The sequence below is a fragment of the Sapajus apella genome, unplaced genomic scaffold, assembly GCF_009761245.1.
Source record: "Sapajus apella isolate SASKATOON/1434 unplaced genomic scaffold, GSC_monkey_1.0 scaffold187, whole genome shotgun sequence".
Lineage (NCBI taxonomy): Eukaryota > Metazoa > Chordata > Mammalia > Primates > Cebidae > Sapajus > Sapajus apella.
This window is the reverse complement of record NW_022437127.1, coordinates 1,037,735-1,061,840: the sequence shown is the minus strand read 5'-3', so window position 1 is coordinate 1,061,840 and position 24,106 is coordinate 1,037,735. Positions and strand designations below refer to the sequence as shown.

The window sequence follows — 24,106 nt, the reverse complement described above, 5'->3', positions numbered from 1 at the left end:
GGACATCTCGTTTCCAAGCTTCGACAATTTTTTTTTTTTTTTGAGACAGAGTCTCACTGTATCATCCAGGCTGGAGTGCAGTGGTGCAGTCTCAGCTCACTGCAACCTCCACCTCCTAGGTTCATGCAATTCTCCTGCCTCAGCCTCCCAAGTAGCTGGTATTGCAAGTGTGTGTCACCAAACCCAGCTAATTTTTTTGTATTTTTAATAGAGACAAGAGTTTCACCACGTTGGCCAGGCTGGTGTCAAACTCCTGACCTCAGGTGATCTGCCCTCCTCAGCTTCCCAAAGTGCTGAGATTACAGGCGTGAGCCACCATGACTGACCTTGGCAATTATCTCATTCATTTTAGAATGAAATTCACAAACGGCCCTATAAGTCAGCAACTTTTAAACTTTTTGATCCATAGTAAGACATTTTAAAAATTGTTTTGAGACAGAGTCTCATTCTGTCACCCACGCTGGAGTGCAGTGGCGTATTCTCTCAGCTTACTGCAACCCCCCGCCTCCTGAGTTCAAGCTAGTCTCATGCCTCAGCCTCCTGAGTAGCTGGAATTACAGGTGTCCACCACCATGCCCAGCTAATTTTTGTATTTTTTGAAGACAGAGGGTTTTGCCATGTTGGCCAGGCTGGCCTTAAACTCTTGGCCTCAAGTGATCCTCCTCCCGTGGCCTCCCAAAGTACTGGGATTACAGGTATGAGCCAGTGTACCCAGCCAAGAAATACATTTTATATCTTGTGTATACACACCTCAAATAATACTTTACTATTTCTTCTCTTCTTTTCTTTGCTAATATACTCCATCAAAATGCATGTCAAGACCCATGGTTTGAAAAATAGTTCTCAGTGAAAATGGGGTTTGACACTCTTCCTTTCCTCTTTCTCAAACCTGTCACAACTCTAATCTTTTTATCTACCTTGGGACTGCTGGATCCGCGTTTCTTTCTGAGATGGAGTCTTGCTCTGTAGCGCAGGCTGGAGTGCAGTGGGGCGATCTTGGCTCACTGCAACCTCTGCCTCCCGGGTCCTGGTTCAAGCAATTCTCCTGCCTCACTCTCCAGAGTAGCTGGGATTATAGGCATGCGCCACCATGCCCAGCTAATTTTTGTGTTTTGAGACAGAATCTCACTCTGTCACCCACGCTGGAGTGCAGTGGCATGATCTCAGCTCACTGCAACCTCCATCTCCAGGGTTCAAGCAATTCTCCTGTCTCAGCCTCCTCAGTAGCTGGGACTACAGGAGCATGCCACCATGCCCGGCTAATTTTTGTATTTTTATTAGAGACGGGTTTCACCATGTTGGCCCGGCTGGTCTTGAAATCCTGACCTCATGATCCACCCACCTCAGCCTCCCAAAGTGCTGGGATTACAGGCGTGAGCCACCGTGCCTGGACTTGATCTTTACTTTTTTGAGACGGAGTTTTTCTCTGTTGCCCAGGCTGAAGTGCAATGGCACGATCTCGGCTCACTACAACCTCAGCCTCCTGGGTTCAAGTGATTCTCCTGCCTCAGTTTCCAGAGTACCTGGGACTATAGGCATGTGTCACCATGCCCAGCTAATTTTTGTATTTTTAGTAGAGGCGGGGTGTTACCATATTGGTCAGGCTAGTCTCAAACTCCTGACCTTGTTATCCACCCACCTCAGCCTCCCAAAGTGCTGGGATTACAGGTGTGAGTCACCGTGCCCAGCTACTCTCTTTTTTTTTTTTTTTTGAAACGGAATCTCACTCTGTTGCCCAGGCTGGAGTGCAGTGGTGCCATATCAGCTCACTGCAACCTCCGACTCCCGGGTTCAAGCGATTCTCCTGTCTCAGCTTCCCGAGTAGCTGGGACTACAGGCACATGCCACCATGCCCAGCTAATTTTTTGTATTTTTAGTAGAGACGGGATTTCACTATGTTAGCCAGGATATTCTCTCTTTTTTCTTTCTTTTTTTTTTTTTTTAAATTTTAGGCCAAGAATGAGCAAGAATTGCCAGGATATTCTTGATCTCCTGACCTGGTGATCTGCCCACCTCGGCCTCCCAAAGTGCTGGGATTACAGGCATGAGCCACCGCACCTGCCCGCCCCCCCTTGTTTTAAGGGGGGATTGAGAGACCTGGATTTTCTTCAAGATGTACTATCTAAAATATTCTATCAAGTATTAAACAATGTGTCTAGATTTGACACACATGGTCGCTCTTTTTTGTCCCAGGTGACAAGAGGAATGAAAAGTCTGATTCCTGGGTAGAGGATGAAGGGACACCCAAGTTTCATTTTTGCCTTTGATTCCATTCTCAGACAGAAAAATAAATGGATCTCTCTTGGCCACTTGCCCTGGGTCTCCTCCCCTTCCTGCCCTTCCAACAGCCAGAGTGCTAGGTGGAAATGAGGCAGCGAATTCCTCCAAAATCTGGAATTGCAGTTTGGTGGCCCGCACACCGATCCCTCCCATTCCTTCTCTCAGTCCACCCTCTGCTGGGTTATGCTGGGTCAGACAGCAGCAGTTTTGGCAGTAAGTAAAGGGACTGGGTTGAGAGAAAAGGGTGGGGAGGGACTGTCATGAAAGACAGGGCTACATAAGGGCTGCAGAGGCCGGCTCCAGAGTTCTGGCAAGGGTGAAAAAGAGCATCTGAGATATGCAGATCAGTTACTAGAGAAGGTGCTGGGCTGCTCTGGGGTTTGTGTGGATGGGCACGGGACTGCTTTAAGGCCAGGAAAATGGAAAAAGGAGGGATTGACCGAGAAAGGGTGAAGAGGTGCAGCTTTCAAAGGAAGACCCTCAAATGGGTCTGAGTCATTTCTATTAAGGGGAACAGAACCTCTCCTTACCTTCCTGCTCTCAATTACCAACACATATTAAAGGACAATTACATTCCTTGTTATATATGAGGTGTGGGGTGGGAACTGCAGAGAGAAGGGTCCAGAAAAGGGGAGATCATTGGGCTAAGCTCAAGAATGAGTCAGGAAGCAGCTTTGGTAATGGAAGCCAGACCTTTGGCTCCCTCCGGGGCTCCTGGAACCTGATCCAGGGATGGGCTGAGCTAAGGGAGTGGTGAGCGATGTTAATGTTAACATAGGACTAGGAACTTCTTAGCCCCTCGTTTTCTCAATCTCCCTCCCTAAAACTCCACAAACTATTACCCCAACAATCCCAAGTCTTCTAATTTTTCTTGAGTTCATAGATTTTTTTCCTCAAAGTAGCTCTAATCCTAATGTTCCCTTTATTCCTCCTGGACTCTCTAACGGGACGTCAGTAGGGACTTATCATTCTCGCTTCAATTTCCCCCATTCCCCAGGCTTCCAACATAGGAGTAGTGGGTGAAAGTGGGTGAAACGTGGTGGGCCATGACTGGGTTCAGACTATGTTTGTGAATGCCTTCAATCTGGAACTTTGCTTCTGATTCAGTTTCCCTTCTTTGGTAACATTAATTTATTAAACAGATATTTAAAGAGTCTACAATTTGTCAGGCACTGGGGACAGAGTAGGAGCAGCACAGAAAAGGTTCTTATCCTTTGGAGCTTGTGTGTGGATAAGATTCAGGTGCCCCGGTTCCGTTATGCTGTAGGGATGCTAGAACTTACAACCTCAAATTAACTTTTTGCCAATTTATTTTTTTTCTCTTTCAATAACTTCGGTAACCTCAAATTAATTTTTTTTTTTTTTTTTGAGATGGAGTCTTGCTCTGTCACCCAGGCTGGAGTGCAGTGGTGTGATCTTGGCTCACTGCAACCTCTGCCTCCTGGGTTCAAGGGATTCTTCCACCTCAGCCTCCCACGTAGCTGGGACTACAGTCATGCCCTAGCACGGCTGGCTAATTTTTGTAATTTTAGTAGAGATGGGTTCTCACCATGTTGACCAGGCTGGTCTTGAACTCCTGACCTCAAGCGATCTGCCCGCCTCAGCCTCCCAAAGTGTTGGGATTACAGGTGTGAGCCATCACACCTGACCTTCAAATTACCCTGTTTTTTTTTCCTTTCGAGATGGAGTTTTGCTCTTGTTGCCCAGGCTGGAGTGCAATGGCGCTATCTCAGCTCACTGCCACCTCCACCTCCCAGGTTCAAGCGATTCTCCCGCCTCAGCCTCCCAAGTAGCTGGGATTAGAAGTGTGCGCCACCACGCCCGGCTAATTTTGTATTTTTAGTAGAGATGGAGTTTCTCCACGTTGGTCAGGCTGGTCTCAAACTCCCAACCTCAGGTGATCTGCCTGCCTTGGCCCTCCAAAGTACTGGGATTATAGGCGTGAGCCAACTCGACCAGCCCAAATTAACTTTTTTTTGAGACGGAGTTTCGCTCTTGTTACCCAGACTGGAGTGCAATGGCACCATCTCGGCTCACCGCAACCTCTTCCTCCTGGGTTCAAGCAATTCTCCTGCCTCAGCCTCCCAAGTAGCTTGGACTACAGGTGTGCACCCCCATGCGCAGCTAATTTTTGTATTTTCATTAGAGACAGGGTTTCACCTTGTTGACCAGGACGGTCTCGATCTCTTGACCTCGTGAAACACCCGCCTTGGCCTCCCAAAGTGCTGGGATTATAGGTGTGAGCCACCGCGCCCAGCCCCCAAATTAACTTTTAAAGGAGATTCCTCCTTCATGAAATCACTAGAACTCAAGGTGAGGTTTTCTCTTAAATTTTTACAGATTTATTGATGTACAATTGATATACGTTCTTATGTCTCTCCATGTAAAATGCATGTATTTGAAGTATACAATTTGATGTGTTGTCATACGTATATACACCCACAAAACCATCACACAATCAAGATAATGAACATACCCATCACTTCTGAAAGATCCCCCCTTCATCTCTTTATAAAATCCTCCCTACCTTCCTCACCCTGAAAATTCTCAAAAATACAAACTATGGTAACTTTTGATCTAGAGGACTGAACAGAACAACAGCAAAAAAGAGCCCAGGGCTTGATGAAGACTCAGGTGTTGGAGGGGAGCAGCTGGAATTTAGAGCTACTTGAGCCTAAGTTTAGCCTGAAGCGCTCACCAATTTTAGTAGCAAAGCAGCAAGGAAAGAACCTGAGTGTTAAGAGGGTGGCACCTTCCCTAGGGACAAAAACCACAAGGTAGTTGGGCCTAGTTCCAGTTCAACAGGTGTCTGGGAATATTGGTAGGGTGACACCTTCAATCTTTGGCCTGGGTGGGGTCTTCTGAGGAGGATTATACCGAAGTCTTAAGCAAAATAAAGGAATTCTTTCTATTTACTAAAGCACTTTTTTTGGTATGCTGATTATAGGTTTTTGTTTTGTTTTGTTTTTTGAGATGGAGTCTCGCTCTCTATCGCCAGGCTGGGGTGCAGTGGTGCGTTCTCGGCTCAGTGCACCTCCGAATCCATGGTTCAAGCGATTCTCCTGCCTCGGCCTCCGGAGTAGCTGGGATTACAGGCACGTGTGCCCAGCTAATTTTTGTATTTTTAGTAGCGACGGGGTTTCACCGTTTTGGTCAGGATGGTCTTGATCTTCTGACCTCGTGATCCGCCCGCCTCGGCCTCCCAAAGTGCTGGGATTACAGATGTGAGCCACCTCGCCCCGCTCGCTGATTGATTATAGGTTTAACTTGTCTTGTCTCTGCTGCTAGACTGTGAACTCCTGCAAGGCTTTTATGTCCTCAGCACCTAATGATCCCTGATAAACACCCAAATATTTATTGAACAGATGCAGCCAACTATAAAATGTGTGAGGTTTTCAGTATATAGTACTGGTTAAGTTGGTATTTTCATGGATCCAGAAACAGATTTTTTTTTTTTTTTTTTGAGATGGAGTTTTACTCTTGTTGCCCAGGCTGGAGTGCAATGGCCTGATCTTAGCTCACTGCAACCTCTGCCCTCCGCCTCATGGGTTCAAGGAATTCTCCTGCCTCAGCCTCTCAGGTAGTTGGGATTACAAGCATGCACCACCACATCCAGCTAATTTCGTAGTTTTAGCAGAGACCGTATTTACCCATGTTGGTCAGGCTGGTCTTGAACTCCTGACCTCAGGTGATCCACCCGTCTCAGCCTCCTAAAGTGCTGGGATTACAGGCGTGAGCCACCGCGCCTGGCCCAGAAACATATTTAATCTGGGGTCTGCATATGAGTGATCAGCTTGGTTGGGATGGGGCCTCTGGAGGGTCCAAGGCTTTGGAGGAAGGAGAGTGGGTAGGTAGTTCAGAGAGGGTCAGAAAGATCCCTTTTGTGGGTAAGAAAACCTCCCCTCTGTTCATCTTCAGCTACACCAAAGGTATGAGGGCTCTGGTGGAGGTATTATGCATGTGTAACTGGAGTAGTTACTGCTACGTACGCTTTTGATTCAGTGGCCCAGGCTTTGCCCTAGGAAGGGACAGTTGTCTTTTCAAGGAAGACTGCTTTAGACGGTCAGATACCTGGTTCACACCGCCTTAGCAGCAGCGTCCCCCCACCCCAATCCCATACATTAGCGTGAGGGATCACAGAGGGAGTGAGAATGATGGGATCCAAGAATCTCTTTTCTCCAGATCCGCTCACACCAGGAGTTAATCGCTCCAGCGCCGGGCTCCGAGTCCCTCCCTCTCTCGCCCGAGCTCCGCCCCGCTCCCCTCTCCGCGGTCCTGGCGGGCTTCCCCTGGAGGGGGCGGCCCCAGGCCGAGTGCTAGGCCGGGCGGAGCTCCGGCCCGGGCGGAGCCGCGGCCGCCGCGTCCGGCTCCGGACCGAACTTCTGCCGTGCGGACAGCAGCAGCGGCGCCGAGCCCCATGCCCCCACCTCTCCAGCCCGCCCTCTGAGCCTCCCGAGCCCTCTCTCCATTCCCCCCAGCTGTGCTGGTAAGTCCCGCTCCCCGCACCAAACTTTTCCGCTGCCGAGTTGAAGTCCTGCGATCGGCCCACGAGCTGCATTGTGGTTGGTGTGGGGGGGCGGAGAACGGAGCGTGGCCGTCTTGGACCGAATGCCGACTCCATGGCTTCCCTAAGACGCATCAGCGCTCGCCGATTTCCCGGGTTGGAAGAACTCTGGATAGTAGTTGCTTAAACTTTGTGTAGAGCTGGAGACGAGGGTTTGCGCTCCACCTTCGCTGCCCCCTCCCCCACTTCTCTCAGATCTAGCAGTTCCGGATACTTTCCCTCCATCTTTCAAGGATCTTTGGCTCCCTAAAAGCTCGTCCCCTCCCAACTCTGCTGTGGCAAAGGCCCCCTCCACCAGGCACTTCGGGCCCGCCTCCTTCTCCGTTGCCGTCGGGGACCCCGCGATCTTCGGGGCCTTAGGCTGCCTCGGAGGCCACCCGTCCTGCCAACCCGCCGCAGACGTGTAGCCGCTGGGTCCGCCGTGGAGGGAGGGGCTCAGGTTGGGGCTTGTCCGAAGCCCGGCGGGCGGGGCCGGGAAGGGGAGGTGTAGGGGGCCGGACGGGGCGGAGCAGGCGGCATTTGCGGCCGGCGCCGGGGTGGAGAGTTGTGCGCCGGTCCCTGGGCCTGAGCTCCGGCTCCGGCTGGGGCGCCTGCAATGTCTCAAGATGGCGGAGCTGGGCGAATTAAAGGTACCGGCCCCCTCCCCCACCCCCATCTGGCCTGAGCCCGGCGGTGCGCCGTGTCCGGGAAGCGACCGGGACTGGGTGCCGGGGCTCGGGTGGGCGCCAGCGACGTGGCAGGGGCGGGCGGCTGAGGATGGGAGAGAAGTGGCTGCGAGCGAGGAAGGGGCTGTGGCGGGCTCCGGGGGCGGGGCTGCGGGGCAGATGTAGGGGTGGGGCCGAGGGGAATTGCAGCTGCTGGGGGCTGAGGCGCAGGGGGCGGGGACGAGGGGCAGCAGCCGGATTTAGTAGCAGGGGCAGTTGTTGGGGTAGGGCCGGGGGCAAAAGCTGCTGTAGAGGCACCCGGGCGAGTCCATCGAGGCCGAGAGATGCGACAGCAGGGGGCAGATGCAGGGATGGCACCGTGGGGCAGATGTAGGGGAGGCTCCGAGGGAAAGGCAGCCGAGAGGATAGGGGTTTTGGGGGTGCTCTCGGGATCCGAGCTTTGGGAAAGACCAGTAGGCGGCTGAGATGTAGGGGGCGGGGCTGTGCGGGCCGACACCTCGAGGGGTGGGGCAGAAGCATCCTGGAGGCTCAGGAAGGTGCTGCCTTAGTGAATCGCGGTGTTTGGGCAGCGGCAGAGGCATGTGAAACTGTGGATAGGAAGGAGGCAAGTTACAGGGAAAGCTAATGGAGAAAAAAAGACAGGACAGAGGAGATACGGATGGGGAGAAAGAGGAGCAAGTTTCTCATCACATTCCACAAAAGGGGCCCAAGACAAAGCCTCCTATGGGAAGAATTGTGTAGGACTAGCATGCCCTGCCCACGACAGGATCTCCTGGAGAGTCACAGAAGGGAGTCCCCTTAGGAGAGCGCACCCCTTCTGCCTCACAGTTTTCAGGGTGACCACATGGGAGGACATCTCATAGAACCTTAAACTACTGGGTTCATCCCCCTGCCTCCTGGCTTTCTTCTTCTGCCCTTTGAAATGGAGCTATGGTCCTGGGCAGGCTGGAGGTCTAGCCACTGGGCCCAGCTACCTTCAGGGAATTTGCGATTCTGTGCCCTGACTCAGAGGCTTTTTCTTCAGCCAGCCAGGGCCTCTCTTTAGAGCTCTGCGCTCTCCTCTTCCACTCCCATAGGGGGACAGTAGGCTGTAGTGGGGTGTTATTTTCTCTGTGTAGGAGAGAAGCTGGTTCCTGACAGAGAGTTGTGAGGCAGGATACCGGGACTCAGTGGTTTACTGTTAACCCCCTCCTCCCCCCCACCCAGACCGAAGTTTTGGTCTTATTTCCCTTCCAGAAAAATAGGACTAAGTCTCAGAGAGGGGGCGGTTATATAAATGATTCCCAGAAAGGATCTGGGGGAGTTATGAGCATTGAACCCTGACCTGAAAACCCTGGCCACAAAAGCTTCAGAGGCTTGGGGGAAATAGCGGAGGTGAATAAAGATGGTTGGGGGGTGGGCTGAAGGGCACGATCCTCCAGCCACCTGGCCCCTTTCTTCCCCGTGGGTGAGTCTGGCTTGAATTGTCTCCTCTCCCTGGTTCTCCCTGTCTTCTGTCCTCTTCCCAGGAGGCTGGGATGGGTTTGAGAGTCTGAGAAAGGGCAAGAGAGAAGATAAGCAGCTTAAAGGAGAGTCCAGACTAGAGGCAGGAATGGTGGTGGGAGGCCGCAGTGGACTCGGAGGTGTGTCTGAGGGTGGCTTCTCGTCTGCATTCCCTGCCCCACTCTGGCTGCTTGCAGGCCTGGGAAGATAGTGTTGTTCAAGCTCTGGGTGATGGTGATGATGCTGACCTGAGGGGTTGCTAAAGCGGGGCTGAGATGTCCCTTTGGATAGGTCGACTACCTGTTAGTAATCCACTAGCTTAAAGCATCGTCTTCCCCATCAGTGCTGGAGGGAAAAAGGCACTGCCCAACTGGTAGCTCAGCCCATGTCTTGGCAGGACAGGCCTGTGCGAGGTAGGGTTCTCAGGCTTCTGTGTTGTTCTCCACAGCACATGGTGATGAGTTTCCGGGTGTCTGAGCTCCAGGTGCTTCTTGGCTTTGCTGGCCGGAACAAGAGTGGACGGAAGCACGAGCTCCTGGCCAAGGCCCTGCACCTCCTGAAGTCCAGCTGTGCCCCTAGCGTCCAGATGAAGATCAAAGAGCTTTACCGACGACGCTTTCCCCGGAAGACCCTGGGGCCCTCTGATCTCTCCCTGCTCTCTTTGCCCCCTGGCACCTCTCCTGTAGGCTCCCCTGGCCCTCTAGCTCCCATTCCCCCAACACTGTTGGCTCCTGGCACCCTGCTGGGCCCCAAGCGTGAGGTGGACATGCACCCCCCTCTGCCCCAGCCTGTGCACCCTGATGTCACCATGAAACCATTGCCCTTCTATGAGGTCTACGGGGAGCTCATCCGGCCCACCACCCTTGGTACGGCTCTTTGTGGTCCCTTAGTCTTCTGGACTCCATGCCTGCTCCCTAAACATTTCAGAGGCTTTAGTCCTGTGGGATCAGTGGCATGGATGGGGGTGATTTCTGTGGCTGCCTGTGCATGGGCTTGGAATAACTGCCTTTTCATGTCCTCAGCATCCACTTCCAGCCAGCGGTTTGAGGAAGCACACTTTACCTTTGCCCTCACACCCCAGCAAGTGCAGCAGATTCTTACATCCAGGTACATTTCTTTCAGTCTTCCTGCCTCATCCCTGGAGGGTTACCCCTGGGCTCTCCTTTCTGACTTTATTCCCTCCTGCCCTGCTGTCTTCCCTGTCCATCCTCCTATTCCTACTTGTTCCTCGTTCTTTTGTGTGTCTCTTCTCTGTCCCCTGGACACCTAACTTTCAGTCTCTCTGTCTATTCACCCTGCCCTCTGGGGGCTACATGCTGACATCTCTTCATCTCCTTCCCTGTTGCAGAGAGGTTCTGCCAGGAGCCAAATGTGATTATACCATACAGGTGCAGCTAAGGTGAGTTCAGCCGCCCTCCCTATGCTGGGTACCCACTGGGGGTAGGACTGAAGTAGGGGTATGACAGATACTCTTATGAGATGTCCCTGCTCTGCCACTGTCTACTCTGGCCCTGGGACTCTTGTTGGATGCTGAGGGCTATAGACATCTATGACTGATTTTCTGGGGTTCCCTGTCTCTCTGCCAGATTGAACTAAAGAAATCTGCTGGGCGTGGTGGCTCATGCCTGTAATCTCAGCACTTTGGGAGGCTGAGGCAGGCAGATCACCTGAGGTTAGGAGTTCAAGACCAGCCTGACCAACATGGAGAAACCCCGCCTCTACTAAAAATACAAAATTAGCTGGGTGTGGTGGTGCACACCTGTAATCCCAGCTACTCAGGAGGCTGAGGCAGGAGAATCACTTGAACCTGGGAGGCAGAGGTTGTGGTGAGCCAAGATTGCACCATTGCACTCCAGCCTGGGCAACAAGAGCGAAACTCCGTCTCAGAAAAAAAAAACAAGGAAAGAAATTTCTTCCCAGTCTTTCTTACTTTTTCATCTCTCACCAGGTTCTGTCTCTGTGAGACCAGCTGCCCTCAGGAAGATTATTTTCCCCCGAACCTCTTTGTCAAGGTCAATGGGAAACTGTGCCCCCTGCCGGTAAATGCTTTCCCCTTTTTCTCTCAGTAATCATTTACCGTTTCAGTTCATAAATATTAACTACAAACCTATTCCAACAGAGAGACATGCCTAGTACAGTGCCTGGCATATAGTAGGTGCTCAGTTCACTCACTGAATCAATATCGTCTCGAGAGTATTAAGATAGGGCTGAACAAAGGTTTTGTGAGAACTCAGAGGAGGACATTAACCCAGAGATTTAAGAAAGAGTTTTTTTTTTTTGAGACAGAGTTGCTCTGTTTCCCAGACTGGAGTGCGGTGACACAATCTCGGCTCACTGCAACCTCTGCCTCCCAGGTTCAAGTGATTCTTGTGCCTCAGCCTCCTGAGTAGCTGGGATTATACGCATGTGCCATTATGCCCGGCTAATTTTTGTATTTTTAGTAGAGACGAGGTTTCACCATGTTGGCCAGGCTGGTCTCGATCTCCTGACCTTGTGATCCACCTGCCTTGGCCTCCCAAAGTGCCGGGATTACAGGCGTGAGCCACCGCACCCTGCCAGAAAGACTTCTTTTTTTTCTTTTTTTGAGACAGAGTCTCACTCGGTCACCAGGCGCCAGCAGGCTGGAGTGCAGTGGCGTGACGTTGGCTTATTGCAACCTCCGCCTCCTGGGTTCAGGCAATTCTTCTGCCTCAGCCTCCCGAGTAGCTGGGACTACAGGCACATGCCACCACACCCAGCTAATTTTTTTGTATTTTTAGTAGAGACGGGGTTTCACCATGTTGGCCAGGATGGTTTCGATCTCTTGACCTCGTGATCCACCTGCCTCGGCCTCCCAAAGTGCTGAGATTACAGGCGTGAGCCACTGCGCCTGGCCCAGAAAGACTTCTTATGAGTTGTGACCCCAGAGCTAAGAGTTGGAAAAGGTGAGGCATCCCTATTCCTCCTCCTCAGGGCCTCAGTGAGTGGGTTCCTATTTTCTCAATCAGTAAATAAGCTCTCCTTTCTTCCCAGGAGTGAGCCCCACTCACAGCCCTAGACAGTGCTCCGGTTTTGTGAGCCACTGTATGGGCCTCCATCCCCTTGCTCAGTGAGTGCGTTGGCCTTCCCTCCAGGGAGTGAATAACCCGAGACAAGATATCTTTTGTTGATAGAGCAGAGACCCTTCCCACAGCCACCTCTCTCCTGACCAGTCCCTCCCTTCTCCAGGGTTACCTTCCCCCAACCAAGAATGGGGCTGAGCCCAAGAGGCCCAGCCGCCCCATCAACATCACACCCCTGGCTCGACTCTCAGCCACTGTTCCCAACACTATTGTGGTCAATTGGTCATCTGAGTTCGGACGGGTGAGCACAGCTACAGCAGGGTGCCTGGAAAGCCTGCTGGGGGCGAGGGGAACCATCCAGTGTCCTGGGTTGGGGAAGCATCTTCCTCTTTATGTGTGTGTCTCTGGTCCTCATGGAACAAAGGTGGGCAGTGGTGGTATGAGAAATAGAGGCTAATTGTCTTCCCCCTACTTCCAAGTAGAATTACTCCTTGTCTGTGTACCTGGTGAGGCAGTTGACTGCAGGGACCCTTCTACAGAAACTCAGAGCAAAGGGTATCCGGAACCCAGATCACTCGAGAGCACTCAGTGAGTAATGTCTTCCCCTCTTCCCCGCCTGATCTGCCTCCGAGTCTTCCTGGCCCTGCAGCTTTCATAATGAAACCCACACCTCTTTTTGTACACGCCTCATCAGTCTTCCAGTCTTTGTAGTTGAAGTTGGACCACTCCCAGGCAGTGAGTGACACACTTGCATTTCCAGTGATGTAGCTGCTTTGCACCTCACAGTCCCTAACTGCAGCCCTGCTAGAACGTGGGCTCTCTGGACTGGGAAGAATCTTTGAGATCCTCTAATCTAACCCTCACATGATCCTTCAAGTCCTATAGGTCACCTCTTAACGTAGCCTGAGTGTCACACAACTATGTTTAAGCCTCTTCAGTGATGGCAAATCTCACACACCCAGCGTTAATAATCCATATCCCAGACCACTCCTGTGTGATGTCCCGCTGGCCCTCAAAACTCTTCACCCAGCAGCCTCTCAGCCAGAGCCATCTGCTCCTGGCCCTACCAACTCCTGGGCTTCCTCCAGCCTTGCTGACCCCATGGCTCTGGCCTCACTTTTGTTTCAGTCAAGGAGAAATTGACTGCTGACCCTGACAGTGAGGTGGCCACTACGAGTCTCCGGGTGTCACTCATGTGCCCGGTGGGTAAAAGGGGAGAAGAGAATGGGGTGGGAAGGGAGTTGGGTTTAGCTTGTGGACTTTGATGAGGGTTCCTAGGGATACTGGGATGAAACCAGAGTGGAGCCTCTGACTAGAGAACTTGCCTCTCCTCAGCTAGGGAAGATGCGTCTGACTGTCCCTTGTCGTGCCCTCACCTGCGCCCACCTGCAGAGTTTCGATGCTGCCCTTTATCTACAGATGAATGAGAAGAAGCCAACATGGACATGTCCTGTGTGTGACAAGAAGGCTCCCTATGAATCTCTTATCATAGATGGGTAGGCCATTTTACTTCCTCTTACCTAGGACATTCACTAGGACCCCCTTTTCTTAGTTCTTTCTTTTTTTGTGTGTGATTGAGTCTTGTTCTCTTGCCCAGGTTGGAGTGCAGTGGTGCGATCTTGGCTCATTGCAACCTCTGCCTTCAGGGTTCAAGTGATTCTCTGCCTCAGCCTCCTGAGTAGCTAGGACTATAGGCACGCACCAGCATGCCTGGCTAATTTTTGTATTTTTAGTAGAGATGGGATTTTACCATGTTGGTCAGGCTGGTCTCATCAAACTCCTAACCTCAGGTGATCCACCCACCTCAGCCTCCCAAAGTGCTGGGATTACAGGCGTGAGCCACCATGCCCAGCCTATATTTCTTTTTTCCTTTAGCCACCACCTCCTTCAGGGTTTTAGGACCCCTTTTTAATGTGTATGACTTACTTCCCTCACATGAACCCCAGTTCTCACCTTATCTCCTTATCTATCCCTTTTACCAATTCGTGTGTGTGTGTGTGGAGTGGGAGGGCAACATTAAGGACTTAGTATATTCAAGGCATCTTGCTGAGCACTGTGCATGGAATCCTCTCAGTAACCCTATGGATTGGGTGCAGTGGCTCCCACCTGTAATCCCAACACTGGAAGGCTGAGATGGGAAGATCATTTGAGGCTAGGAGTTTGAGACCAGCCGGGCAACACAGTAAGACTCTCTCTATATAAAAACATTTTAGCCGGGCATGGTGGCTCATGCCTGTAATCCTAGCACTTTGGGAGGCCGAGGTGGGTGGATCACCTGAGGTCAGGAGTTCAAGACCAGCCTGGCCATCATGGTGAAACCGCATCTTATTAAATAAATAAATAAATAAATAAAAACATTTAAAAAATTAGCCAGGCATGGTATAATAGTTCATGACTGTAGTCTTTTTTTTTTTTTTTTTTTTTTTTGAGACGGAGTTTCGCTCATGTTACCCAGGCTGGAGTGCAATGGCGCGATCTCGGCTCACCGCAACGTCTACCTCCTGGGTTCAGGCAATTCTCCTGCCTCAGCCTCCTGAGTAGCTGGGATTACAGGCACGCGCCACCATGCCCAGCTAATTTTTTTGCATTTTTAGTAGAGACGGGGTTTCACCATGTTGACCAGGATAGTCTCGATCTCTTGACCTCGTGATCCACCCGCCTCGGCCTCCCAAAGTGCTGGGATTACAGGCTTGAGCCACCGCGCCCGGCCTCATGACTGTAGTCTTAGCTGCTCAGGAGACTGAGGCGGGAGGATGGCTTCAACTCAAGAGTTTGAGACTGCAGTGAGCTATGATTGCGTTACTACACCTCAGCCTGGGCAACAGATTGAGACCCTATCTCAAAAAAAGAAATAACCCTATGATTGGCTAGTGACACCCAGAAAAAAAAAGGAAAAAAAAAAACCCCGTGAAATAGGTAGTATCATTACAGAGGAAGAAACTGAGGCCTTGAGATTGAGTCTTGCTCAAGGTTAGATTGTTAAGTGGCAGAGTCAGTGTACTGAACTGTCATAATAGATCACCTATAACAACTACCTGAGTTCCCACTGAGCCTTGCAATAAGGTTCTTTTGAGGGCCTGGATGTTCTGATCTTTTGCTCTAGCTAGTCTTTTATTATTATTATTATTTATTTATTTATTTTTAAGACAGGGTCTCACCATGTTGGTCAGGCTGGTCTTGAACTCTCGACATCAGGTGGTCCACCCGCCTTGGCCTTCAAAGTGCTTGGATTACAGGCGTGACCCACCACGCCTGGCCTACCCTAGCTAGTCGTAACCCCTTTCAGAATCTACATTATGGTTCTTGTTCCCAGTCTCCCCTGCCCCAGGTTTTTTGTTTTTGTTTTTTGTTTTTTTTGAGACAGGGTCTCATTCTGTTGCCCAGGCTGGAGTACAGTGGTGTGATCATAGTTCACTGTAGCCTTGACCTTCTGGCCTCAAGTGATCCTCTCACCTTGGCCTCCCAAAGTGCTGGGATTACAGGCATGAGCTGCCACACCTGGCCCTTAGTGCCTTTATTTATTTATTCTTACACAAATGTGTAGAAAGCCAAAGACCCAGTGCCTCCTGGAGATGGTTTATGGACTTCTGTCTCTCTGTTCCTTTTGTTCCTTGTACTACACGTAAGTACTCAGATTTCTTTTTGAGACGGAGTTTCACTCTCACCCAGGCTGGACTGCAATGGCATGATCTTGGCTCACTGCAACCTCCGCCTCCTGGGTTCAAGGGATCCTCTTGCCTTAGCCTTCCGAGTAGCTGGGATTACAGGCATGTGCCGTCACACCTGGCTAATTTTGTATTTTTAGTAGAGATGGGGTTTCACCATGTTGGCCAGGCTCGTCTCAAACTCCTGACGTCAGGTGATCCACCTGCCTTGGCTTCTGAAAGTGGGATTACAGGAGTGAACCACTGCGCCGACATTTTTTTTTTTTTTTTTTTTTAGGCAGAACCTTGCTGTGTTGCCCAGGCTGGAGAACAGTGGTGTGATCTTGGCTCACTGCAATCTCTGCCTCCTGGGTTTAAGCGATTTTCATGCCTCAGTCTCCCGAGTAGCTGGGATTATAAGCATATGCCACCACACCTGGCTAATTTTTGTATTTTTAGTAGAGATGAGGTTTCACCATGTTGGCTAGGCTGGTCTCAAACTCCCAGCCTCAAGTGATTCACCCGCCTCTACCTCCCAAAGTGCTGGGATTACAGGTGTGAGTCATGCACCTGGCCTCAGATTGTATTTATTTTAAAACCTACTACTTGGCTTCTGGAGGAGGAAGAAAAAAGAAAAAAAAACCTACTACTTAGTTTGTAAAACTCTTTTACATACCTTCTGTTATTTGATTCCAGCAACTCAGAGAAGTTCAGTAGGATGGATAGTGTCCTTATTTTACAGATGAGGAAACTGAGGTACAGGAAGGTGAGTCACAGAACTCTCTGGCTACTGTTCCAAGAATTTTCATCTCTCTCCTCCCCCAGTTTATTTATGGAGATTCTTAGTTCCTGTTCAGATTGTGATGAGATCCAGTTCATGGAAGATGGATCCTGGTGCCCAATGAAACCCAAGAAGGAGGCATCTGAGGTTTGCCCCCCGCCAGGGTATGGGCTGGATGGTGAGTGAACCCCTGTTCCCCAGCTGAGCTAAATCTTGGATAGCCTCTTCTCTGAGACATAGTCTTCTTACTACCCGCAGGCCTCCAGTACAGCCCAGTCCAGGAGGGAAATCCATCAGAGAATAAGAAAAAGGTCGAAGTAATTGACTTGACAATAGAAAGCTCATCAGATGAGGAGGATCTGCCCCCAACCAAGAAGCACTGTTCTGTCACCTCAGCTGTCATCCCAGCCCTACCTGGAAGCAAAGGGTAGGAGAAAATTGGCTGAATCTACAACAAAAGGGACAGGGGAAGAAGTCAGAAATGCTTTCCGATCATCGGACCCTGGGGCAAGGGACATGTGGAGGGGACAGAGGGAACCTGGGGACCTGAGCTGGGTGAGGGCCTCTGTGGTTTGCTGGCTGCCTCAGCTCCTCTCTACCCACAGAGTCCTGACGCCTGGCCACCAGCCATCCTCGGTGCTAAGGAGCCCTGCCATGGGCACATTGGGTGGGGATTTCCTGTCCAGTCTCCCACTCCATGAGTACCCACCTGCCTTCCCACTGGGAGCCGACATCCAAGGTATGACCTGGATCATCAGATGGGCCCTGCACTGCCACACCCTCTCCAGACCCGCATCGGAACCCCTGTTCCTTCTCAGCGCCTCCTGCTTCTCCTGCAGGGGGCCACAATCCAAGTGCTTTGTCTCTTGGGGGTCAAGGGGTCAGGCAGGAGGTTGATTTTGATTTTTCTTTTCCTGCCAGGTTTAGATTTATTTTCATTTCTTCAGACAGAGAGTCAGGTAAGTGTTCTTTCTTCAGAAGGTCTCAGATCTCTGAAGCGTCCTTTCTAGGCGCCGATGGGACCCTTCCATCTCTTAGGAACTCTGGGGGTGTAAATCTGCTCTTCTATGAGGAAAGTGGGGTGTTGGTAGCTGATTTCCCTCCTCAGCCCCACTGGTAGTTCCTGGGATTCCTACGCAGGCCTTCCTAGATCCCGTTACTGTTCTGCCCCGGCCTGCTCACCCCCACCCGCCCCCGTGTGCACTTGAAGCACCATGCCTGCCCTAACCGGACATTCCACACATTTCAGACGCCCACAAAGCCAAGAACCTAGCAAGCTGGAGGAGCTCTCTCAAGGCAGGGAAAAGGGTAGGGTGTGGGGAAGTGGGAGTGAGAAGGAGAGAGGTTCTCCTGCTTCTCAGAGAATACCCTGGGAACCACAGGGGTCGATGGCTCCCATATGGCATTTCTGAGTGATTTGGGGGTGGGAAGTCAGGATGAGATCTTAAACTACACCCTTGATTCTTCCTAGCACTATGGCCCCTCCGTCATCACCTCACTAGATGAACAGGATGCCCTTGGCCACTTCTTCCAGTACCGAGGGACCCCTGCTCACTTTCTGGGCCCACTGGCCCCCACGTTGGGGAGCTCCCACCGCAGCGCCACTCCGGCGCCCCCTCCTGGCCGTGTCAGCAGCATTGTGGCCCCTGGGGGGTCCTTGAGGGAGGGGCATGGAGGACCCCTACCTTCAGGTCCCTCTTTGACTGGCTGTCGGTCAGACATCATTTCCCTGGACTGAGTTCCTTGGATTATGGAAACTTCACTGTCCGCCAACATGGAGCAGGTAGGCTGTGGAGTCCCAACCCCGGCTACTCTGATCCCTCTGGGGGTTCCAGCCAGGGGCCAGACAGACCTTCACAGATGCCTACTTTTGGCCTCATCTCTGCCTGATGAGGCGAGCACCCAAAGGGTTAATATTTAACCTCTTTTTAAGGACACTGGGGTCTGTTTTGGAAATGTTCTTTAGATGGTGGCCATTCCTCTGGGTATGTTAACCTAGGCAGTGGGGGGCAAATGGGATGGGATGTGAGCTGGGAGCAGGCCTGAACCCCCAGCCTTGACTGTGTCTGGAGCCTCCTGGGGAAGGGGCCCCTCTCTTCTTACCCCCAAGCCCATGGCTCTATTACTGCCTCATGTCCATTGTCTCTTCATGTCCATTCCGTTCCCTTCGGCCACAGACAGGTGGAAACACTGAGACAGGCAGTTTCAGAGATGGACAAAGAACTTTATTTTGGATTGTGGATGTGGATTTTTTTGTACATAAATAAGAAAAACCAAAATACTCCAAAGATGACTTCCCCTGCCTCCTGCTTCCAGTATGACTGAGGAGGATGTAAGGCCTTAGCCATGATCCCCAGGGGTTTGGGAGTAGGGCCTGGCCTGTTGCCTGGGTCCCTCTCTATTTATATATTTAAATTCACAGTGTTTCTTACGCCAGCCTGAGCTAGAGGCCTATGGCCCTGTGGTTAGGCCCGGCTCATTCTGCACCTTTCCAGGGAGGTGGGAGGACATGGTGCCCTCCTTCCCACTCTTTTTCAGGCTCGTCTACGGCCTAAGACCTATGTTGTAATTTTACTTTTTATTCCCAAAGTTGTAGTGAAGCTCTCACCATAATAAAGGTTGTGAATGTTCTGTGAGTGTCACGGAGATGGGCAAGGGAGGGGATTTTACACTTCTCTTTCCAGATCCCCGGTTTGGGGGAAGAAGGTCCATGTTCCATTCTTCCTTTGCTGGCCCTGGGTCCAGGTGAGCTCCACTTTCACGTGGTGGGGGTGTTTCAAGGAGGAATTCCAAGAGAGGTTGTCCTTTCTCCCTTCCTCTCCCCCATGCCTGTAAAATCTAGACCATTCTACCCAGTACCGTGGAGCTCTCCAGTCCTTTTTCACTTTCGCCTGCCCAGATGATGCAGCCAGAGCCCGAGGGCAAACTTGGTTCCAGTGCTGACCCTCTCCTCGTCCCCTGCCGTGGGTGGGATCATCTGCAGCAGGGTGGACGTGGGCAGAACCAGAGGCCGGGCGCTCCCATCCTCCTCTACTTCCACAGCACTGCATAGTGACAACTCCTGTGGGGACTGTGCCTTGCAGCTCACAAAGAACTTACATATTTGTTAGGTCCTCAAATCCTCCCAGCCACCACAGGAGGTGGGTGGCTGCTGACCTCATTTGCAGAAGGGAAACGGGATCAAGGGGGGTTAAATGACTTGCCCCTGTGTTAGAACTCATAGACCTTCAGTGCTAGCCAGTTAGAGCAAGGATCCTTGGGGTTTGATGGTCACTGTCTTTGATTTCATGTGCCCTCTAAATTATCAGCTGACCCCCTCTCCTTAAATCTCCCCCACACCACAAAATTCCATCCTGAGGAGAGGATGGACGCTGAACTTCTCAATGTGAATATGTTGGTGTATTAGCCCGTGAGGGAGAAGCTCTCACTTACAGGACAGAGGGTGGTAGGTCCTCCGGGAGAAGTCTGGGTGTCTCTGTCCCATCCTCTGTGGCAGCCACTGCAGCAGCTACATCTGGTGTCAGCCACATAAGGGCACTCACCTCACTTGGATTTGGTTGGATCCGGGCCTGGGGTCAGATATGTTGACCCCTCAGTCATGGCCTCTCCCTGGGAGGCCTGTTTATGATCAAAACCTACCCACAGGTGACATGGAGAAAGGCAGGGGCAAGGGGAAAGGTACTTCCTTATCTCTGACCACCGCCCGCCCAGCCGCCAATCACTGTCAGAACCAGGTTGCTTGGGCTCCCCTGAGCCCTGTTTCCTTTGCTCATTGCCAGCCCTACCTGCAGCTGCTGCTGTGATTCCTGGGAGATCACGAGTAGATACAGAACAATGTGGTGGTATTTGGGTAAACCCCAGCTCAGCCTAGGAGGGTAGGCAGACTAGGAAAAGAAAACAGCAAAAGTGAGAACTTTCTGTCACTTTTTTTTTTTTTCTTGAGACGGAGTTTCTTATTGCCCAGGCTGGAGTGCAGTGGTGCAATCTCGGCTCACTGTGACCTCCACCTCCTGGGTTCAGGCTATTCTTCAGCCTCAGCCTCAGCCTCCCAAGTAGCTTGGATTACAGGCATGCACTAGCATGCCCAGCTAATTTTTGTATTTTTAGTAGAGATGGGGTTTCGACAGCATTGGCCAGGCTGGTCTCGAACTTCTGACCTCAGGTGATCTGCCCAACTCGGTCTTCCAAAGTACTGGGATAACAGCTGTGAGCCACCATGCCCAGCCCTGTCTTCACGTTTTGAGACTTTGCTAATACAGCTTTAGGGTGAAACAAAATGGTGGCTAAAAGCTGAGGGCATGGATGGTACAGGTGACACAGCAGGGACACGGGTGACGGTTATGGATTTGGGGACTCCAACCCACTTATGTGCCATTGTTTGCTTTGTAGCCAAGGCAGGTAGAGGTTGATCTATGGACTTTGGTGGGTAGCTGTTGAGGTCTCTTGGTTAACTATGGAGGGGCTTCTCCCAGCTCCTTGTCTCACCTCCCATAACCCCAAAGGGACCCAAGAGAACTGGCCCTGGGGCAGATGTAGTCCAGTCTCCTCCCAAAGTTCTCGAAGCCCTCCATCCAGCAGCTGGGAGTCAGAGAGGACACATCAGAGTGGCCAGTGCCTGACTCCTCCGGGTCCTTTTGCTTGCCCCTCACTCAGCCCACACCCAAGGTGGTCCCAGGCATTGGTCTTTTGGCTCAGGTCGGATCGGCTGACTGGTTACCTCTTCCTCAGGTTCCACCTGCCCACCTGCAACAACAGTGGGACCCATAGGTAATAATGGTGGCGGTCTTGACCGGGGACCCCCACTCACTGTTTACACTCCTCTGCCCTCTGGTGGACACAGGTGGAGTTGCAGTCACTGTGACTATGAACATGCCACATTTTGGGGCCCACTTTATCCTTGAGGCTGGGAAAAGCATTGTGGGGAAAAAGGGCAAGTTTCTTTCCTGTACGTGGGGCCTCGTCCTCAGAATACTCACCGGGGGGTACCCAGAGGTTGGGGGAAACGCTGAGGGTGCGTGTCCTTCTGGTCAGCAAGACAGTCTGGTCACTGGATTGCAGAATGACGGCCACACCCAGGTCCACACCTCGATTCGTGGGCAGCTTGGCCACAGACTCCCTGGGCTGCTGGTCCAGGACCGCAAAAGGGCAGAAAGGGGGTCGCTGGTGGAAGGAAGCCAGCTGGGTTAAGGCTTCAGAAGCGGGGTTGGCAGCGGGCATGCGTGACTTTCAAAAAGGGGGCTACACCACGCGTTGGGGGCGGGATCCTCTGGCCGCCAGTTCCCCCCGATTTCAGTCCCCATTCTCGGCCCTTCACTGCCCGCTCCTCTGGGGCCCCCTGCTGCCGACCTGGAGCGGAAGCCTGGCGGAGGCGCCCGGGAAGGGCCTGCTGGAGAGCACGAGCCGTCCTCGCTTCAAGCTGCAGTGAATGGGCCACGGCCCGAGCCCTGGCCTGGCTCCCAGGAGGCCGCACACACTCCGTGCGAAGCTCGCCGACTCCGGACGCCCGGACAGGAGCAGCTGCACCCGCGCCGCGGCCATAATGCGACTCCGGGGTCGCTGCGGCCCGCCTGGCGCCCTCTGGTGGCCCAGCGACGCTTCCCGCCGAGCGTTCCGCGGGGTCGGAAGGAAGCGGGGTTTCCGAAAGTCCCCGGGAAATACAGGCACAGCTTTTGGGGATGACCCATGGGTATAATGTTAAGCCACAAGGAAGAACACCTCTCAATGCTTAGCTGTTTCCCTCCTATCTTCTCTGTTCGGGACAATGACCCCCAGACCGAATGACTTCGGGACTCACAAGTTACTTCCTACAGCCCTCAGCTGAGCTGTGAGCACCCTCCGCAGCACTGTGCACACCTGTTACAGCAGACATCACCTCGAATTAATTACCTCCAAGCGAAACACGCCAAATAACATTTTTGATGCCACCTCTCCTTTCATTTCACTCAAATGGCAACCAAGTGCGCAGATGTTATCTCCTCCAACTCCCTCAAACCTAGGTTCTCTCCAGCCTTCATTCATTGCCCCAGTTTCAGCCTTCATATTTTGCCTGAAATATTGTTGCAAGTCCCCAAATAGTCCTCCCTCTACCAATTCATTCTCTACAGTGCTGCCAGAGTGACATTTTGTTTTGTTTTGAGGCAAAGTCTGGCTCTGTCACCCAGGCTGGGGTGCATGGGCATGATCCCGGCTCACTGCAACCTTCACCTCCCAGGTTGAAGCGATTCTTGTGCTTTAGACTCCCAGGTAGCTGAGATTACAGGGGTGCACCACCAGGCTCGGCTAATTTTTTGTGTTTTTAGTAGAGACAGGGTTTTGCCATGTTGGCCAGGCTGGTCTTGAACTCCTGACCTCAGGTGATCCACCTGCCTTGTCCTCCCAAAGTGCTAGGATTCCAGGCATGAACCACCGCACCTGACCACAGTCATGTTTCTAAAACACCTAACTGATTATATTGCTTCCCACTGCTTTTAGGACAAACTCTTTAGCACAGCGTGGCCAGAACCCACCAGTTCCTTGTTCCTTCCTGTCTCTAGCCTCAATTCTGACAGACTGATCTGTGCCCTATTTTCGAATGCCCTGTTTGTAGTTTCCCTAAGAAACTGACTGCTCTGGGATTCTTTCCTCATTTACCTGGAAAGTCCTAATTTTAAAAAATTGGTATTTTTAAATTAATACATAACAGATGTACATGTGAGAATTTGATACATTCCTATAATCAAACCAGGGTAATTCAGATATCTATCACCTTAAATCTTTATACTAGGGACATTCGATTTATTTTTTGTTTTATTTATTTTTGAGACTGAATTTCACTGTTGTTGCCCAGGCTGGAGTGCAGTGGCGTGATCTTGGCTCACTGCAACCTCTGCCTTCCAGATTCAAGCAATTCTCCCGCTTAAGCCTCCCAAGTAGCTGGGATTACGGGTGCCAACCATCATGCCTGGCTAACTTTTTGTATTTTTAGTAGAGATGGGCTTTCGTCATGTTGGCCAGGCTGGTCTTAAATTCCTGACCTCACTCAGGTAAGCCACCTGCCTTGGCCTCCCAAAGTGTTGGGATTATAGGCGTGAGCCACCACGCCCGGCCTAAAGTATCATTTTTATTTTTGAGATAAAGTCTTGCTCTGTCACCCAGATTGGAGTGCAGTGGCATGATCTCTGCTCACTGCAACCTCTGCCTCCTAGATTCAAGCAATTCTCCTGCCTCAGCCTCCCAAGTAGCTGGGACCGCAGGCGAGTGTCACCACGCCTGGCTAATTTTTGTATTTTTAGTAGACACAGGGTTTCACCATGTTTGTCAGGCTTGTCTTGAACTCCTGACCTTGTGATCCACCCACCTTGGCCTCCCAAAGTGTTGGGATGACAGGTGTGAGCCACTACACCTGGCCTATTTTTAATTATGTATATTTCAGAGACAGAGTCTTGCTCTGTTATCCAGACTGAAGTGCAGTGGTGTGGTGATAGCTCACTGCAGCCTCAAACTCCTGGGCTCAAGAGATCCTCTTGCCTCAGCCTCCTGAGTAGCTAGAATTACAGGCGTGCCCTACTGCACCCAGCTAATTTTTAAATTTTTTGTAAAGATTAAATCTCACTATGTTGCCCATGCTGTTCCTGAACTCCTGGCTTCAACTAATCTTCCCACCTTGGCCT

The 24,106-nt window shown here is 51.6% G+C and overlaps 2 protein-coding genes across 3 annotated transcripts; one reads left to right on the top strand and one right to left on the bottom strand.

Annotated features, from left to right (window-relative positions):
• Nucleotides 1-6,636: 6,636 nt before the first annotated feature.
• Nucleotides 6,637-19,088, top strand: PIAS3 (protein inhibitor of activated STAT 3). 2 transcript variants are annotated; one of them, XM_032268923.1, is made up of 14 exons: nucleotides 6,637-6,766; nucleotides 9,440-9,857; nucleotides 10,014-10,098; nucleotides 10,340-10,390; nucleotides 10,940-11,030; nucleotides 12,199-12,333; nucleotides 12,515-12,620; nucleotides 13,161-13,234; nucleotides 13,368-13,528; nucleotides 16,502-16,635; nucleotides 16,716-16,884; nucleotides 17,063-17,196; nucleotides 17,379-17,416; nucleotides 17,929-19,088. In XM_032268923.1, exons 2-14 carry the CDS (start codon nucleotides 9,443-9,445, stop codon nucleotides 18,193-18,195), a joined length of 1,860 nt encoding a protein of 619 aa, XP_032124814.1. In that variant the 5' UTR covers nucleotides 6,637-6,766; nucleotides 9,440-9,442; the 3' UTR covers nucleotides 18,196-19,088. The 2 variants fall into 2 exon arrangements, with proteins under 2 accessions (XP_032124814.1, XP_032124813.1); XM_032268922.1 differs by lacking the exon at nucleotides 6,637-6,766 and adding an exon at nucleotides 7,288-7,473.
• On the bottom strand, nucleotides 18,661-22,606 carry NUDT17 (nudix hydrolase 17). The gene is made up of 8 exons (XM_032268924.1): nucleotides 21,804-22,606; nucleotides 21,434-21,617; nucleotides 21,175-21,200; nucleotides 20,943-21,035; nucleotides 20,243-20,341; nucleotides 19,890-20,026; nucleotides 19,349-19,501; nucleotides 18,661-19,233 (listed from the first exon to the last, which is right to left on the bottom strand). Exons 1-8 carry the CDS (start codon nucleotides 21,993-21,995, stop codon nucleotides 19,062-19,064), a joined length of 1,056 nt encoding a protein of 351 aa, XP_032124815.1. The 5' UTR covers nucleotides 21,996-22,606; the 3' UTR covers nucleotides 18,661-19,061.
• Between the last annotated feature and the right edge of the window lie 1,500 nt (nucleotides 22,607-24,106).

Bases quoted from the DNA above. Each gene is read 5' to 3' on its own strand.
- PIAS3 (XM_032268922.1), top strand. From the start codon at position 7,450: ATGGCGGAGCTGGGCGAATTAAAG. The intron at 16,885-17,062 runs GTAGGAGAAAAT...CTCTACCCACAG, and splicing joins GCCCTACCTGGAAGCAAAGG to AGTCCTGACGCCTGGCCACC. The intron at 17,417-17,928 runs GTAAGTGTTCTT...GATTCTTCCTAG, and splicing joins TTCTTCAGACAGAGAGTCAG to CACTATGGCCCCTCCGTCAT.
- NUDT17 (XM_032268924.1), bottom strand. From the start codon at position 21,995: ATGGCCGCGGCGCGGGTGCAGCTGCTCCTGTCCGGGCGTCCGGAGTCG. The intron at 21,201-21,433 runs GTGAGTATTCTG...CTGTTGTTGCAG, and splicing joins CAACCTCTGGGTACCCCCCG to GTGGGCAGGTGGAACCTGAG. The intron at 21,036-21,174 runs GTAACCAGTCAG...TCTGACTCCCAG, and splicing joins AGGTGGAACCTGAGGAAGAG to CTGCTGGATGGAGGGCTTCG.